At 43.3% G+C, this 19,381-nt stretch overlaps 1 protein-coding gene across 1 annotated transcript; it reads right to left on the bottom strand.

Moving 5' to 3' along the window:
- Positions 1-1,653: 1,653 nt before the first annotated feature.
- PPP1CC (protein phosphatase 1 catalytic subunit gamma) lies at positions 1,654-18,201 on the bottom strand. Its single transcript, XM_087754604.1, has 7 exons — positions 18,035-18,201; positions 8,402-8,533; positions 6,925-7,155; positions 5,211-5,315; positions 3,995-4,218; positions 3,373-3,507; positions 1,654-2,922 (listed from the first exon to the last, which is right to left on the bottom strand). Exons 1-7 carry the CDS (start codon positions 18,087-18,089, stop codon positions 2,833-2,835), a joined length of 972 nt encoding a protein of 323 aa, XP_087610730.1. The 5' UTR covers positions 18,090-18,201; the 3' UTR covers positions 1,654-2,832.
- Positions 18,202-19,381: the final 1,180 nt, after the last annotated feature.

Genomic DNA, 19,381 nt, shown 5'->3' with positions numbered 1-19,381 from the left:
TTTTGTTGTTGGTTTTAAAGTACCGCAGCTTCACTTAACAGCTCAGGACTGAAAGCCACAACAGCACCGACACATCCCAAAGCAAACCAGGAACAACCAAAGGTGACCCGTGCTGAAAAACAGCCTTTTGACAGCGAGACGGCAAAGAGGACTCATTTAATTTCAGCGAAATTAAAGAGAAACACACCGCTATCTAGAGAAACACCAAATCAATAGCCAGCGCCTCAGACCCTGCCGCTCTTCTGCGGAGCAACGCGGTCAAGTTCGGCTGTGGTGCGCTGCAAAAGGCGCAAGAGGAGGACTGGAGAACTCGGGTTTATCACAACTTTCCTGCTACCGTTTGCGGGGAACCGCAGCCAAGTCCTCCCCGCTGCAGCCTGCCCTTCGCTGGAGGGAGCTGCAGGGAGAACTAGGTGTTCCGACAAGTATCACTACGGAAAAACAATGGGAAATCGGCATCTGCTGCTCCTTCTCTCCCTCCACTGACCAAAAAACCCAACCCCGACAAACGGGCATAAAACGTGCCTCTCGGCTTTCGATCACGACCCGCAGCGAGGTCCGGTCTCCTCTCCTTCCTGCCTCGGCGGTGGAACGGGAACCTTTCCACCTCCACCTCGGTGCCGCGGGACTTCCATCCCCCTGCGCAGCTGGGGAGGCCGGGGCACGTGAGCCACCCCAGGGGAATGCGGCCGAGCAGAGAACGCGGCCCACAACAGGGACGTGTGTCACCAGAACCGCGTTTGAGGGGAGAAACAACAAGTCACGGAGGAAAAAGGCGTGACACGGTGACACGCAGAATGGGTCGGCGAGCTCATGGCTGCCCACAGGTTACTGCATTCCTCTAGATGCAAGTCAAATAAAGACGGGTTCCACGAGCGCTCTGCTGTGCGCTGGATCAATGAAAGGCACGCAGGTGACTTTCACAAGGTGGGAGAAAAATTGTAGAGCTGTAAAGAAAACCACAACCGTGATTTAAAGGGTGAAAGTCAAGTGTGCGAGAAAGCCTGTCCAGGCGATCTCTGACGCCCCATCTCACGAGCTCATCAGGAGTTACCAAGAGGGGGTTGATTAATTAGCTTTAGAGGCCTTCAGGTGGCAAAAAGGCGCTTTGATTTGGCAGAGACATACATTACAAACCAAAATCAACAGCGGGGCCTGCCCAGACGATGCGTTCTGATCAAAAAGGCGGCCAGCTCGCTCCAGAAGCGAAGGGGAACCCATCCGCTAAGCGGGGCGCCACGACAGGGCTGGGGGCTCATCCCCCTCCGTAAGCAGGCTCCGCCGAGCAGCGGCTCCTCGCTGCAGCCGCCTCAAAGGGAACAAGCCACCTCACTCCACTTCCGAAAACCCCGCGGTATTTTCCACGAGGCACGCGCGAGGCGGCGGCAGATGAAGGGATACGGACCAGCGGCGCGCTCCGGTCAAGGGCCAGAGCCGACTGCCCGGCGCTGCCGTCACACCTCGCCGGTCACCTTCAGCGCAGCCTGTGCTGGCGGCTGTACGCGGCGGCTGTACACCGCCCCCGCTGGCGGGTGCCTGTATTTAAGGGCCATATGCGCACTACAGCTCCAGAACCAGGTCCGAAGCCAACAGCCCTGTTTAAAAACGTACGTCCAGCGCTGGCGGCTTAGACAAATCCAAACCACGAATCTGTGGGGTTCCAGAACAGTTTATTTATCCAAGTCAGGTCCTCCGATAGCAGTAGTGTATACGTTGTGATAAACTGACACTGAGAAGATTTAACAATTTCTTCATTTAATAAGTGATTTTCACTACATGGTATTGTACACTGTTATCTGTTCAAAAAAGATTAACAGTTTTTAAAAAACAAGATTCTGTGAGAGATTTATATAAACCGGTGATCGAGATCAACACCTCTGGTTGGCTCATCCAGCTGTTTTCTAGGCTGCTTTGTACAACAAAGTCCTTCGGCTAAAACGCACAAACCCACGGGGGCAGATCTAGAACCATTCCCGCAACGTCCAGCTTCCCGACACCGGCGCCGCTGCAGAGCGGTCCGCTTGCGCGAACAGACGGAAACGGTACAAACCGTGTTTGCTCTGACCGTGAGCAGAACAACCAGCACAGCATTTCTACGGGCTATTTCCAGTCAGGACTTCCTTTTCTCTCCACGAGGAAGGCGCGAATGGCAAGCTCTGCCAACTCAGCGGGGTGGGTCGGGTACGAACAGTTTTCTAAGCGAACTTTGGCTTCAGGAAAGAGACACAAACACTTAAAATAATGGCTTTAATCGTCATTTGAAGTATACGGAGAGGGATGTGTGTCTGAATTAAATATACATCATACCAGTGATGCTGGCAAGGTTGAAGGTTATGTCTAGTTGACAGCAATAAAACTAATGTGTACATGACAAGACATTAAAAGAAACGCAATCCCTTTAAAACAAATTTTAACGTAAAAAAAAAAAGTTCACAGTGGTTTGTATAAACAGTATGTAATTTCCGACAGTAACAAACTTCTACTCTCGCAGCACACCAGTGCCCTCCTTAGACCCTAAAGAAGAAAACAAGCATTTACACTACTCATTGTACGGATTCAGAAAGTCAGCTGTACAATTACCCATAATGACGGGATAAGCTGCTGTGGAGTGTACGGCCCTAACACCAACGAAAGGGAAGTTTAAAACTCTTTTCCTGGGAGGGAGGAAAGTCTTTCATTCGCTGTTACAACCAGCAAATGCCATTCATCAAATCAAAAGGAAAACCACAAACACATTACCTATTTTGAGCAAGCTGAACAGTACACATTACAGTTTTAAAAATGGAGGTTATATTCTATAATACAAGTCCCAACAAGGCAGCGCCAAAGTGACTATTTCTTCGCTTGTTTTGTGATCATACCCCTGGGAGGCGTTACGGGTCTGCTGGAATTGGGCTTCTTCTTCTCCGCAGGTTTCAAAATCTGAAAAGATAGTTCAGTCATTTAGCAAAAAGTTTTACCTTTCTTACAGTCAAGTAATTCACTAGTGAAGGCACCGTACAGGTTATCTGGACTAGCCATAAACGTGCCAAGAAATGAATGTGTTAAGAAATAACTGTGTTTCCTACGCAGAGCCAGGGCAGGGCTCCGAGCAGCCGACGGGAGAGCCCCTGCCAACGGAAGCAGGCTGACAGCCGAGAGCTTTGCTTGGATGATCCAGTTCAAGGGTACAACAGCTCGGCTGCGCCCAGCAGCAAGGGCTTATCACATTTTTGAAGACACGAGTGCAAACGCAGCCCTGTCTGCATGTGGTATCTGTAAAGATCTGCTTGAAACGAGCGTTACGGCTTAACAGTAAAGCTTCAATTCAAAATAGAGCAAATTTAAAGTGTGACTACACTAACTAGGAGGTGAAATCTTCAGACACCGTACCTGAAAAGAGCACATTAGAGTTTCATCCACACTCATCATGGCACCCGCATTATCAAATTCTCCACAGTAATTTGGGGCAGAAAAGAGAGTTACCAATTGCCTTTTTGCAAAAAACTCATATCCGTCTTCGACAACCTTTAGAGAGAAAAGCAGAAATATTAGACTGGACAACTTCTTCCTGCCAAGGTACAAAGCAGCTCAAGCAGCGCCAGAGGCTGAATGACTGGCTGCATCTAAGGAGCATGAGTTCCAAACTCTTACACCAAAACAGGAAAACCATTGCAGGACCCAGTTCAGCAACAGAGTCCATTAGCAATGAGGAAATCGGGATTCTGCTAGGTTCAAGACAATCTCGTTCAGCAATCAGAGCCACAGTTTATGTGTATTAAGAAACAAAACGTGCATTACAAGGGTTGTTAAACATTGGGACAAGTTGTTCAGAGACAGCGGAATCTCGAGCCTTGCCGGTATTTAGAACTTGGCTGGACAAGATCCTCAGCAACCGGGGCTTACACTGGTTTGTCCTGTGTTGAGTACATGTGTGTAGGGCTGGACCAGATGACCACCTCAGGTCCCTCTGAACCTCAATTATTCTATGGTTTAATGTACAAAATTAAAATACCTGATGAGCTCTACATATGAGATCCAAATCATGTTTGTGGAGAAACTTAGCAACCACTTCAGCACCAAACGTGAAGGACACTCCTCGGTCATTTTCACCCCATCCCAAGACATCCTTGTCAGGGTCAGACCACAGGAGATCACAAAGCAGACCCTGATCGGGTACATCAGTGGGGCGCATAATTCGTCTTATCTGTTCCATTGACTGAAGGTCTGGTGACAAACCTGTTCGGAGTTAAGACACAGGCAGTTCACGTTTTAGTCCAACTTTGCTCTGCAAGACTGAGGTATTAATTCAAGACAAAAATAACTTGTATTCAAACTGATTTACCGTTGCAGTTTTACATAGTTCAATGGCAACGGTAACTGACACTTTTTTCATCTAGCATTTGTTTTAAAGCCTTTGTAACAGAAGACAAGTCACTTTCCAGAAGATTTACCGGAAGCAAGACAAGCAAAGCCATTTCCACATTTTACAGGATTACAATAACCTCACTGTAATATTTTGCAAGTGTCTGTTAAAAGAACTGTTAAGTAAAAGAGGCATTAATACTAGAAATCGCAGGGTATGTTTACTTTAACCATCAGGCCTAGTAAGTGAAATACAGTATCAAACAGACCTCATACCATTTTTCACTGATATGTCTCCCTGGGCAACTGTAATTACTTGCAAGTGATAAAACATTTAAGGTGCAATACGTATTTCATGACTTTGAAAAGCTGCAGGAAGCAGGTAGCACGTAGCATAACAGAGCCCATTTCTACAAATGAAACTCTGAACCCGTCAGGTTGGACGGGGCTTTGAGCAACCTGATCGAGTGCAAGATGTCCCTGCCCATGGCAGGGGGGATTCTACTAAATGATCTTTAAAGGCGCCTTCCAACCCAAAGCATTCTATGATGCATTCTATGATACATAAAACTCCTAGTCATGAGTCTAAAAAAACCTACAAGGATTCTTTACCCAAAAGGAGGGGCCATTGAATACGCCTTTTGGTATAAAAGAAAAAGGAGATCATTGTGTCTGAAGTTACAAAGCCACCAGCTCAATGATTCACAAAACTGACACTAGTTAAGCTCAAGCCTACCTCATACATTAACCAAGGCAGAGAAAAATCCCTGAAGTTTTGAAGCTTCAGCAACGTAAACATGAAATTGCCACGATGGATACTAGAGTATTACAGCTCCTCAAATATCAGCTAAGGAACTGTTACTTACCCCCATGACAGCAGAATATTTTCTCATCCACAATAGCTGCAATTGGTAAACAGTTAAAACAGTCTGTGAAGGTTTTCCACAGCTTAATATTGTATCTTCTCTTACCTACAAGACATTTTGGAGAAAAAACAGTCGATACGCTTTTCTAGCACAACTACAACCAACCTAACACGGCTGCCTGAAGTTTACTAAGACTTGCAAAAAGTTAGCTTTAAAGCCTATACACAGTTTATCTTCTCCGATACCCGCTGACAGACTTTATTGCTTATAAGAAAGTTGCAAAGGTCTCTCTCAGGGTGGCAGAGCCCTCTGAAGCGGCTCTGAGGATAGCGCAAGTCTGTTCAACAGAACAACATTCCACTGCTGGCAGGCAGACTCTCCAGCCCCAACTTTGCTTTGGAAAATTATCCCTTGGAGAATGTGATCCATTTCAGAAAATCTTGCCATTTGCTGTTTTCTTCAGGGGAAGATAGCAATTCTTGGAAAGCAGATTTTCTTTAAACTTCTGCTAGTGCTTTACCACATAAAGTCTCTCTAGGCAAAGAAACAGGACTGAAAAATGAAACCGCTACAGTTTTACTTTCAAAGGGACTCTCCCAATATATGAACCCTGAACATATTTGCGATATATGACTAAGCCTGTGATTAATCTCTCAGGAGTCAATTCTGAAATACCACACATCTTTGTTTCCTCGTTGAGGGAGAATAAGACATGGAGAGTACATCTTGTAAGCTACAAGCCAAGTATGTCCCACAACACAAGTTGTGAGAATGCTTCAGTGCACAATTAATTTAGCAGTTTAATCTCCTCTAGGTTATCTGGATTTATTAAGTCCCATCCCTTGAAACACGAACATACACTTCTACTTCACAGCAAAATTATTTGTTATGTTAGGGTAAGGTCTACGTATAGCCTCCGTCACAACAGACCTTAATGCACTCTGCAGTGACAGAGCTCGTACGTTAACTACATAGCAACACGGCGCCTGTTCCAAAGGAGCGTTTGTGAAGCCAAAGAAACACGAGCACATTTCTTCATTAAAAGGCTGACGCACTGGTTCAAGTAACAACTTCTGCAGCTGAAGCCACCTACTGAGCAAGTATCTGGTGCTCAATCCAAGCACGCATCACACTGAAGGCTTCACACGCTCTGCCCCATTTAGGAGAAGAAATATTGGTTTTGGCCAAAGCAACAGCACACAATACAGCAGGACTGCATCCAGAGAAGGGCGAAGTCTTTTTTTTTTTTTTTTTTTTTAACATTACAAAGTTACAGGTCTTAATATGAAGTACATTGCAAGCACTGTAACATAACCACAGTGAAGACCAGCCCATTCTCCAAGTTAAGTTATAACACAAGTATATATCATCATCCCTCAGATGAAAGAAACAGAGGTGAACTTTTGTAAAGCACATCAAGTAAAATTCTCTCATCTCTCATTAGATGTCCTTATCTTAAGAACTTTAACAATATGTACCAGTGAGAACTGTTAGTTAACACAGTGGCCAATAAATAAAATTACCCACTTGCATGCTGCGGATCAGACTCCAATAGGATCAGGGAAAGGACACATTTCCTTTCCTAAAATAGGCCAAGGGTCCCCCTGAAGCGCACAACGGGAAGGGCAAGCTAGGAGAGAATCATCTAACACTGCGACACTAGCACCTCCTACCCTGCTTTCCCAAGCCAGATGCACACATCTGTATTACTTACATTCATCGTAAAACCCATAAATTCTATTGATGCTGGCACATTCATGGTTCCCTCTGAGGAGGAAAAAATTCTCTGGGTATTTAATTTTGTAGGCCAATAGAAGACAAATTGTTTCTAAAGACTGTTTTCCTCTGTCAACGTAATCACCGAGGAACAGGTAGTTGCTTTCCGGTGGAAAACCTCCATATTCAAAGAGTCGAAGCAAGTCATAGTACTGCCCATGGATGTCACCTGTAAAGAGTATTCAGAAATGACACGTAAGCGACCCTTTGCGACATTCTTTTGATTGACTCTAGAGAAAAAACAAAGGAACGATGCTTCAGAACGAAAAAAGCTTGCAGTTAGATACTGCCTACAACATGCTTAAAGGTTCCTGTTTATCTTAATGGATATAAAATCATCACATTCTGAAGCTTGATATCTATGTAATGCAATGGTTAACTGCACTAAGATGAAGTACGCAGCTACTTAAAAGTATTCACACCTGCGTAAAACAAAATCAAGATTCCAAGAAACCAACTGCGCGTTCAAATGAAAATCTGACATCCAGTTAAATCCTTTACTTGACTAGCAGCTGTGAGATCAGGAACCTTTACCTCATCCTTGGTATTTCCACGCAGCATTAGTAATACTGACGGAAAACCGACCGCTTGGGGAACTTGTTTTCCTTTGTACCATCTCTGGTGTTTTCTTGAAACGCTCAGTAATTCAAATTCTAGCACTGAAGTTGTATTGAAAATGAAATTGGTATTTCTGCCTTTGGTTTAAATCATGGTTTTGTTTCTGACAAGCAGAACACTAAACCATGGTTTTAGACTACCAACGTTACAAATATTGAACAAGCTACTTCAATTTGAAGTGTTAAGAGTAGGATAAAATACCGTTTTCTGGAAGCTTTTTAAACTGCATTTATTGATGCTTTTATTTGACATTCTTCATTCTTTTGGCATGACTAGACACGTACATGTGAGCGAAATGAGCACCACTGTGTACAAGTATGGTGAAACCAAACTAGAAAGTAATTCCAAGAAACAGTACAGAAATTTAAGTTTCCAGTGGGATTTCAAAATATTGTCAAACCACTGTTCAACTCTGAATAGCAGCTACAGTAAACTACTGTAGTTCTCCTTTGTTTCCCCTTGTTCAGTCATCACTGGGCCAAACATTATTTCATTGATACAAGAGCTCCTTTCCAGAACTTCATGTGAATCCCTTCCCCAACAGACCTGGTGAAACTGGTCCCGTTTCTTTTTGGGTTTGGATTATTTTCATCCCTACTCCAATTCCCATGTTTGTTACCTTCTCCCCACTCCTCCGCCCTAAGCATCCAGCAGGGTTTTACGTTCCCTTCTGCTAAAATCATTTATTAGTTCTACTGTTGATAAGCGAAAGCAGCATCTGGCATTTGTTCTCTGCTTAAGGTCTGCATTTACCTGACAGCCCGCCCCAAGCATCAAATCAAAACCACAGCACTCACCACATATTTTCAGTGGAGCTTCAAGTTCTAGTAGAATAGGTTGACTCAGAAAGATTTCTCTGGATTTCAAGCACAGTCCTCTGATTTCATTCTCTTGAAGTTGGACATTTTTGCCTGGTTTTGATCCTCGCACTGTCGGAAGGAGTCAGAAGTTAGTTATCAAAATCAACAATATGCCTAGTGTTATTTTAAAAGCCTGACCAAATGCCACTGCAATACAGAATGAGAAGATAACAGGGTAGTATCAGTCTGCTGAGGTGAAACTGCACTGCTGCGTTACCAGAGAAAGGGTAGTGTGTTCTGTTTCACTTGTACGTTACTTTCATTTAACAGAATTCATGGCTCAACACTTCCCCCGTTAAATGTCACTTTTTAAATAGCATCAGTTTAGTTCTATTTAGTTATAAAACCCACCTTGGACAATGTGACTATATATATATTTTTTAAATGAAGCAGTTATACACTTGTTCTCTGGAAAGCTGTCTGAACTTGAGAAAAGAAAGTCTCCCATTTAATCATCAACATCGGAGCTCAAATGTGCAAGCTTCCCTAAACTTGCCCAAAAAACTTAAAACCTTGCCCAAGATAGTATCTAAACAAGACGACAGTACCAATAAATACTGTACTGCCCCATTCTACACTGCAGTTAGCAAACACGGAAGAAAAATAAGCATACGATTGGAAGGTCACAACTATATGTAAGGAAACATTTGTGGATCACAAGGACAAAACAGCTCTCCTTATCGTTGCCTTTGAGCACAGTCAAAGACAAGCTAGTAGATCTATCTCCCAGCCTCAGACCACTTCCCTGCTCCCTCCCCACCAATCCTTCACCCCCCCTCCACTACCACTTCAATCTCCCCCACTGCAACAATTCACAAGAGTTGGTTCCCTTCAATATCCATCAAAGCTTTCCTTCCTGGTCTGGACAACAAGGACACCAGCTTGGCCTGAATGAGTTTCTACAGCCGCCAGCACAGCTTTCCCTCCATTTATCTACCAGCCCCCCGCCATTTCTGTTGCCCAGAAATACAAAGGACATTTCTATGGCAGCAATGCTGTAACTATGGCTAAATTGCATGCAACAGCATTTATCAGGGTTAGGATAAGACTAAATAAGAAATTGTGACTATGCCATTACTGGTGAAGCTTATTATATTTTTATTTGGTGTCAAAACCAGTGACAACATGGAGCACTGATAAGGCTGACACAAAAAAAAAAAAAAGCAAAACAACCAACTGTAGCAAATTCCAGTAAGATTATGGAATAAAAACAGTCATCATCTACAACATAACACATTGCTTCAGCCTCATCAAAGCCGAATGACCTCGGAACTTTAGCCTCAGATGCCTGGAAACACTCTGACAACACCTCCAGAAACAAAATCACTACACTGGTAATGCTGCCTAGTTAAGCAACTTACGCTGTACAACTCATATGGCATTGAGACTGAAGAATCTATGCTCTTAGCCAAAAAGGCTTGGTCTTTAGTTGAAAAAAAGCAAGCAACAAGCCCCAAACCCTTTCAAATACAAGAACCTATGCAATATCCCCTTCCTGAATTCCTAAATAACCTTTTAGATACCATTTCAGTCTAATTACCCTGATACTGTTTAACCTCAGAGTGAGAAAGCTGGAAGCTACAGATGACTCCAATATCTGTGCTGTCACTGTGGGCCTTGCACTATACAAAATCAAGAACTGAGAACTGCAGTAGAAAAGGCCGAGGGCAGGGGGCGTGTTTTAGGAAGAGTAAAAACAAAACCAGTTGTGTTCCAAAGGGATTACAATTTCTCATTAGCACAGAAGTTTCCTACTTTTGTGCAAGCCTCTGATCAAGAGAAGAAAACATTGTTCAGTCAGTGTGCATCTTATCTAGACCAAGAATAAAACAATGATTGTTCAATATCCATCGGTCAAATCAAGTGTCATTGGACGCAATCTCTGCCCGCACTTACAGTGTTACTACCAAAACAATTCTACCCTGCGTACTGACTCCCACAGACCCCAGTCATGGTGGCACAGGCTGCCCTACAGAATCATTGACAATACCCCCAACCACACCACCTTTCCTCAAACAAGCTTCGAAATTGAACCTTAGTCCAAATTACAATGTATACTGACAGTGACATTAAGTTAATTGTAGGTCAGAAGTCATGGCTTTAATAATGTTATCTTTCAAGCAATACATGCTCCTTTATTATTCACTGCCTATGTATTATCACGCAAAACTGACACTACATGGCAACACTGGAATTATCATTAAACTTCACGTCTTCCATTAAAATATTCGAAGTAATGAAGCATATAAGTGAAAGTTAAATCTTTGTCACAGCAGTTTATCATGCATGAGGCTTTTCATCCACACAGTAATTTTTTCATCCATACAGTAATTTTCCAAACACTCCTGAGCAATGAGCAAGCTACTCAAAATGCAAAATATCTAGAAGCAGTAAAGAAGAGAAATTTATAGAATAAAGCGATCAGCTGTCTGAATTAGAAATGTTAAATTTTCCCCTACTCAAACTTTACAATTCACCTTTGTTTTTGAGATTATACAATACACTTGTATTTAGTTTTTTGAGAAGCCAAAAAAAATCTAACTTTCCATGATTTCGTCTTGTTATAAATTGCTAAAACCAAACCTTATATCTCACATCCATAAATTAAAAAGTATAAAATATTATACAGACTATGTAATGCACTGAGTCACTAAAGCTCATGAATAAAGCATACGCATTCATTTCTGCTGAAGATTAAATGAAAATCTGAAAACTGTTTCAGATACAAGTTTCCTACGTTTCTCCAATATATTTTCATTGAACTAGTATAATCTTCCTGCAGTTTTAGTCATCTGCTTGCAGAAAACCTCGAGAAGATAACATAATGCTTTGTTGCAGTTCACAAACTCACTAGCACAGATACCAGAAGGATGAAAGAACAGGACAATTTGATTCAGTTCTGTAGCACACTGCCTGCCAATAACATCTTGACCACTTTCGTCCAACATGGAATCAGCACGGAAGAAACACAGTGTTCAATTTCTTCTAACATTGACCTATATATCCTGAAAAGCTGGAAAAAAATATTTTTGGCTTCAGGAGAATCAAGTATGCAGATGTGTGCATGTTGGTTTGAGAAATCTGTATTTTTAGTGCAAGGATTTTCTCATCCACAATGAAAGAGCTGGCAAGGAAACACAGGATGTTCAGCCTGAATGACTTCTTAACAGGTTTCTCTGAGTCTTCAAGTTACATAGTCCCACTAAGAAAGGCAAAAATAATATACTGTGAAAAATATGTTGCGTTTACAGTTTCTTTTCTCCGCTTTGGACCAAAACAAGGCAGCTTGTAGAGATCAGACAGTACGATACTAATTGGCAGCTTGGTCAAAGTCAAAAGAGCAGCTCGATAGTACTGTACATGCACATTTGTTCAATGCATAAGAAATAACCTCTCTCAGAAGTGACAGTCTGGAACTGACAGTGGAACAAGCTAAAGATTAATCAGTTGAGGAAAAAAGTCAGCCCTTTTCAAATAATATTTTATTTATGTCTTATCTCAACACACTGCTGCACTATTTCCAGACAGTAATCTATTCCCATCCTCTTCTAGGCAGAGATGCTCCTGTTCTTAAAAATCATTTTTCGAGTGCTTGAATTTCAGTGCCAGTCTGGGCAGTCTTCTAACAAGTAAAATCTTCTCCACTGTACAAGTATGAGAAGTTTTAGAAAAATAAGCTCTCCACTGGATGGAAAAGACTACAGAAAAGATCCCCCTCCCTGGAGCCTGGACGATCTCTGCACAGGTACTGACTTGAACACAGGTTCCAACTATTAAAATTAACGTGGCTTTCCAAGACAAGGAGGAAAACTGCTGGAAAACAACAGATACCAACTCTAAAATGAAGGCGTATTACAAACAGAGGTGAGTGCAGTACAACAGCCGCCCAGCAGAGGGGGAAAAGGAAGTAAAAGGAAGAAGAGCAAGAACTTAACGGCACCCCTGTCATTTTGGTGCAAGCAAACACAGCTAGTACAAAGCACAGCTGCAGCTGCCAGGAGTTAAGACACCACCTGACATCCAGGATAACTTTTATACATTTCTTTGTGAAGGATAAACGGGTCAAGAACTGTGGGGTCTAGAACGTACAACGGTCAGACGACCACATGCACGTAGAGTACGACAGACTTCTACACCACGTCCCATCGCTAGCATTTTCCAATGTTCAGCTCAGTGCCACGCAATCCTTTAACAAAAGCAAATGCTGTTATAGAACCGAGTATATTACCTCATTCAAGGTTAATATAAAAGGGACGGATACTTAGGAAAGTATTCAAAAATAGAATATTCAAAATTACTAGAAACGTCAGTGATCCAAACTTCTCATTTTCCTTCAGTACTACATTAAAAGAAGCAGTTGAAATGCTGTCAACTAAAGTGCCAGAATCAAGTTCTTGTACAGAAAATGTTTTCAAGAAAATAGTCTATCAGCAGGTCAGTTCATTTTTTGGCTTATTAAACAAGTCTCAGTTTTACCACATTTTACATTAAAATGTCTGCAATCCTAGAGACATTTCCAAAAATACTGCACATTGTTTTTAATCTTGTTTTTAGCAGTTCCTGATGACAGTTTCACATTCAGTTTTGCACCATAGGCACAAAGGGAATAAATAACTTGAAAGTGGTTGATGTAAAAAAGGTTTTACTTTACTGCAGGCACTACCAACTTTGATCAGAGCATTTCAAATTCAAAATTGAAACTGAAAAGCAACTCCTCAGTGCCCAAGCCTCTAAAAAGAAAAAGTTCTAGTCTACTTTTTAGTATGACAAAAGTTCACAGCAGCACTATCAAACAGAAGATTCTGCATGACTGCAAAATTTTCATCTTGTTAACATACTTCCACACTGGAGAGAGCTACATAGCAACAGGTACTCACGCTGATCACAAACACTCAGAGATGACAAATTCCTCCACTTCACTGACTGGGCAACAAACACAGAATTTAACTGACTTATTTGAATTCACAGCAGTGATAGGAATCTAATCCTCATCTTCCAAATGCAGAACTCCTATTTCTCGTTATTAGAAATTGCTGCAACAGAGCAAGAAACAATTAACATTAAGCGACACAAACTATGGAAAATTATATGGTTTGAGGTCAACAAGTGCTGCTTGTCTATTAGAAACTTTATCACAGTATCCCAACTCATCAAAAAGTGAAACCTGACCACATTTCAGATTAACATCTGTGAGAACCAGAGACTTATCGCAGTATATGAAGCTAAGCAGCAAGCAACACTTCAGACCCAATCAATGCTGTAGTTAGGAAAAAGGTGAAAAAAATCAGAGAACTGCATTTGTAAGACACAGTCTTCTCTGATGTCAGCAAAAGTTTATCCATACTTTTTGGCTCAACTATTTTTAACAACTGGATGATCCTCTTTCCCCATTTAAAGCAAATTAGAGAGAATATATCCTTGACAGCTATACAACAAGCTTTACTGGGAATAGAAATCTGTGGGTGTATAAACAAGAAAGTTTGAGGATTTAGAGCCTTTTTGACGATTTTAGTGCACTAACCAGGATTTCAGCTTTCAGAATGGCTACCACCATTCTACCCTCCCATGGCTTTATCCGAAGTAGCCTCCATTCATTACTTAGTTTTCCCTTAATAGCGTTTGCAGAGGCTGTAGCACAGAGAAGATTTTCAGAAACATATTTCAACTTGGGTTCCACTTATGTATGTTGAAATTGTGTTATTTTACCCTGTTATTTATCCTCACCATGGTCAGACTAGTACATTTCAATCTTGTTTTCTAGATATGTTACTAAGAGCTCCATTTTCAAACCAGACCCTACTTATCTGTGAAAAGCTGCCAACGCACTAGATGAAGGAAAAGGATAAGGGGCTCAAGTTATAGGAACACCATCTGACATGACACAGAAAGGAAGGCATGCTCACACTCAGGGAATCTCGGGATTTGTCACTCATTCTTTACCCGGAGCTGAGCAGGAATTCTGCCATTTCCTGGAACCCTTTCCATGACCATACAGATGCCACTGATTTTTCATCTTACAGGGAGCTTTTCAAGCATCTTCTTGTCTACTGGCAGTTTTGACTTAGCAGACACATACAGCCGCAAGCTCAGAACCGTGAAGTTACTGCCTACAATACTCATCCTAGAAGGAGAGTAATTTGCTCTCATGTTTCCCCTTCTTCCTCAGTAAAGTGAGCTAGTTCCATAAATATTCGAGCCTTTATCTACTATCAAGGACACTGAGGAAAGATTTCAATACTCGGTGCAGGATACTGTAATTTACTATACTTCAGAAGCCTTATTCTTGTGAAAACTGTTGTTAGTACCGTCACTAAAAGGGACAAAATTAGACAACCTGTACTCATGAAATTGTTCCTAGCAAAGCACAACCCTCATTAGTAAGGAGGGCAACAAATATAAATTCAATTACAGCAAAAAAAGATCGGTACATTCAACGTTTTCACTGAACGGCTTTCCAAGGTTGAGAATAATGTTACTGAAAAATGGTTTTTGTGACATTTCAATGCCAAATGGCTCTGTGCTATAAACATTTGGAGCAAGAAAGACTCTTCAAATATTTACCTTAGAATGAGAAGCTAAATATATACTTCCAGGCCTTTTAAAGAACAAACTAATAATTTCAGCTAACTAGCCTAATGTGGGTGGGAGAATATCAGCTATTTGGGGAAAAGGCAAGAATAATGTAATTTGATCAGAGAAGTCAGGATAGAAAGCAAGTAAACCCCACTTACAAATACATTATTAATATCTTATATTAAGAACAAAAGCAAGAGTAATTTATTATTCACCCTTTAATCCCTTCACTTTACCTCAACCATTAGACTAGATTCACTACTGGTGTAGCTCTCGATCTCTTCCAACAGCGCAATTGTGCTAAGGCATATTGTATACCACAAATACTTGCTTAACTGTATTTTCTCACTGATTTGAAATATTTCATCAAGTATCTCCTGAATACTCGGGTTTGTTACCTTTAAAAAGGAAGGGATAATGCCCCCCGTTCATATCCTTTGTATTTTACTAGCAAAACCACCTCAAGTTAACTGTTATAAAAATATGTAAGTATACAGTTTGAAGACAGCTGTAATGAAATACTGAATTGCTCTAAAAATTAAAGCTTGCACAAGGATTTAGGCAACTCGGTTTGTAAGCTGATTATTAGAACAGATTTTGCAGTGTTTTCATGCTTGAGTATGATCTTAATCTGTGCGCAACCTTGCCTGAAAAGGCTATCACTTGAAAGAGAGTTCTGGTACAGGCACACCAGACTTTGTGTAACTAACATTATACAGTTGTTCTACCAGAACTGCACTGAAAAAGAATTTCTCGTTTGCTCCAAGTCGAAATCGGATGAGAATCCTTACACGTACTTCAAATATTTTTTTTTCCCCTCCATTTAATACCATGCAGATCTCCACCTTGGAAGTTCAGCCCTGTCACCTGTCTAGCCAGACCTTAATAATTTCAGGGAAAGGATAAGTCAAGGAAATTTTAAACAACCGAAGAGAATGTCATTTGCACAGTAATTCACACAATTTAGCACTCTATCAAAAATGCAGCGCTTGCTAAAATGCAGTATCATTTTGCCCTTTCTGGAAAAAAAGTATAAAAATGACAGACTGCCACAAAGGTCAATCATTACTCTGTCTGGCAAAGATGTTTATAATAGACATTTAATAAGCAACAAAAAAAGCACCAGCATAGGTTACTAACATCGGTAATTGTTTTAAATATTGAAAGACAATCATTGCCTCAAGGAATCCAAAATCCCAGCTGAAATGTCAATAAAGGAAAAAATTTAATTTCAGTTCTGGCAGCTGATGCAACCTCAGGTAACATCTTTAGTTGCATGAACCATCTCTTAAAAGATCTTGTCAGTAAACCTTATGAGGCCTGATATATGAACTCTCATCTCCTCCAAACGTGTAAGGCTGACATAAGCTGCGTAAAAACATAACACATTGACACAGTACATTTTACTACTTTTTGAAACTTTAAACGAGAAATAATTCAAAATCATTCAGATCTGTTTCTAGGATTATCTTATTCCATGTTTTTGATATTAAGAACTTACACTTTGAGAAAATTGCACTAGTTACACTAGGGGAAATCAAGTAAGAATTGTAAGTAATACTTGCAGTAAAATTGAGCATCTATTAATATGTCACCAAACATACGACATACAGGACCCGACATCTACAAATCGTACTACTAATGTTTCAGGAAAATCCTGGTCTAAATTTATGAAGGGAAGCCTTTAAATAATTTAAACCAGGGCAGTTTAAATTGGTAACAGGCAAAACCCAAAACGGATCAGAGGAAAAGCCCTATTTACTTTTACTTATTCTAGTTCAATAATCCCATAATACATCTATAGGATTTTTAACTCCAAGTAATTTCTAGAGTAGCACTACTGTTCCCCTGCCTGACCTTTTGCTATCCAAGCCATGACACAAACAAAATCTTGTCAGAAGGAAAGGGTGCAATATAGCTGAAAGACATTTCTTCACCATTTGCCTCAGCAACATCTCAGATGACTTTGTGCCAAATAGAAAAAAGTTAAATCCCCGACCAAGCTCTTCAAGCGTAAGTCCAGGTGAGATGCCTGCCCTGACACATGTGAAATGAGGCTGGATCAGGCTAGCTTCCTTCCCTGAATAATTATGATTTTTCCTTGATGCCTGGCAGAAAATTTGTCACTGGCTACTTCTCAGCCTTTTGCCCTAAGAAAGATTATCCGACAATTCTAGTCCGGTGCCGACCCCTGCAACCGAAGGGATGACGCTGAAGACCCCCCCTGCAACTTCTGGGTTTTCCTTTGATTTAGAAACTCCCATGCAACTCTCTTCAACCCAAAGCACTAACAATACAAGACAATAAGCCCTTCCACAGACTGTCTGAAACACCAAAACCCAACCCTCTATTCACACCTAAAAAGCGACCATATGTTACGAATTAAGAGCCAAAGTCCCATGGTAGCATTAATGCAAGCAGCTAATCAAAGCTAAACCCACGATATCCTGAAACCCATGCAAGTCTCCTCCCGACTTTCTGAAAAGCTGCCTCAACAGACTCTTTAAACACGCTAGGTCTTATTTCCAGAGCCCCACGACTACCCAGCCAAGCACAGACCCCATGTGCACGTGTGGAAGGCAAGAGAAAACCCCAGTTTTTTTAAAATACTTTCCTAGAAAATAATACTAAATTAAGCATCTCCTCAGAGCTGCAGGGGAGAAAGGGGGTGGCCGGCTCGTCCCCACACTGCTCCGGGAGCGCAGAAGGGATCAGAGGGCAGGAACAGCTCGGAAACACGAGGGCTGAGGGAAAAGTTGGGGCCGAAGGGCTGAGCCGCCCGGGGAGGCGGCGGAGGCGAGCCCCGGGCAGACAAAGCGCCTCGGCGCCCCTCCATTTTGGTCCCCCCGACCCCACCGGGCAGGCGGGACGCGGTGCATCACCCGCGGCGGTGGCTGAGGCGGGTCCACGGAGGCGCCGCACGGGCGGGCTCCCGGGCACTGGCCCGGCCGCCACCCACCCCACGGCCACCCGCCCCGTGCCTTCCCCGACCCTCACCCTCCAGCAGCCGTTGGATGATGCTGTCGATGTTCAGCTTGTCTATATCCGCCATCGCCTCTCAGCGGCCGGGCGGACCCCTCCCCGCGGCTCCCCTCCCTCCGCTCGCTGCTTGGCCGGCCCGACTTCTCTCCTCGTTCTGTCTCGTTTTTCCCCTTCCTCCTCTCCTCCCCGCTCTCCTTCTTCCCTCTACTCTCTTCCCCCCCCGCCCCCCCCTCGACCGCCGGTCTCAGCAGAGACCCAGCACTGAACAAAATGGCCGCCGTCTCCTCAGCGAGCACGGCCGGCGCATGGATACTACGAGCGCGAGGCGGATCACCGGAAACCCTTTATAGGCCGGGCGGGAAGAGTGGGGCGGGGGAAAGTGCGGCGGCCGTCCCGTGCTCGCGGAGTCCTTCCGCTCAGGGGAGGTGAAATAGTGCGGCGGTGTCGGGGCCGTGACAGGGCCCGGCCTCGGCCCGTCGAAACCTGGCCGTGAGCCGGACCAGCCGGCCATCTGGTGGCCGCCGATGGCGGGAGGCCGTGGCTGTGGTCGGGTTTCTGTCAGTGCCGCCTCCTCATGGCACCCACTTGGAGGCCGCATTGCCTCAACCTGTGTGGTGGTGACTTGGCGTGAGGCGGCCGGCTTGAGGGGTGCCCTCCCCGTCTGTGTAATGGCGGCCACCCCAGCCCCTGCCCTAAAACAGGGCGAACAACACCACAATCACACCTGCTCCCGCCATCTCCCTCACGGGGCGCTGCGGCCTGCGGGGGGAAGGCCTGCGGGGCACGCGGGGCCATGCCGATGGCGGGGGGACCAGGTGAAGGCGGCGGTGGCCCCTTCCCGCTCCCCCGGTGCCTGGTCACTGCTGGGCTGTGAGCTCCCGTTTCTGCTAATTTATGGGAGTTTCTGCAGCCTGCGCAAGCCCTTCAGCTCCTGAGGCACTTCAGATGCGCGGCTCTGCCCCTGCGAATGCTTTAAGTAACAAACGTACAGCTCTGAAATCCTTATGGATGGAGAAATTAGCCTACTCTTTCAAGAGCAGCTTGCTATTTTATTTCACACTTCTGATATTATTTTATTCTATATGTAGCTATGGCTCGGCTACAAGCAATTAAATGAGGTTCTGCTCATAAATGGGATTGCATTTGCAAGGGAGATGGGCTGTGAGGGCCTTTCCCACTGTTCAGTTTTCATCTCACATTGGATACTGTTTAATTGCTTTATTTACTCCTACTTTAATTCGCAGGGACGGCCGTGTCAACCTCTTTCCTCCTCCCCTCCCTTCCCTGCGTGAATTGCTCCCACTATGCATGCCGGATTCCTCCTGCTGACAGTTATACAATATTCATAGCAGCTTATTACCG

The sequence above is a fragment of the Nipponia nippon genome, unplaced genomic scaffold (assembly GCF_047370975.1).
Source record: "Nipponia nippon isolate SJK-2023a ecotype South Korea unplaced genomic scaffold, ASM4737097v1 scaffold_18, whole genome shotgun sequence".
NCBI lineage: Eukaryota > Metazoa > Chordata > Aves > Pelecaniformes > Threskiornithidae > Nipponia > Nipponia nippon.
This window is presented reverse-complemented; position numbering and strand designations above follow the sequence as displayed.

Coding starts and splice junctions, on each gene's coding strand:
- PPP1CC (XM_087754604.1), bottom strand. CDS start 18,089: ATGGCGGATATAGACAAGCTGAACATCGACAGCATCATCCAACGGCTG. Junction 8,534..18,034: donor CATCCAACGGCTGCTGGAGG/GTGAGGGTCGGG, acceptor TCCTTCCGACAG/TGCGAGGATCAAAACCAGGC. Junction 3,508..3,994: donor TCATATGTAGAGCTCATCAG/GTATTTTAATTT, acceptor TTCTCTCTAAAG/GTTGTCGAAGACGGATATGA.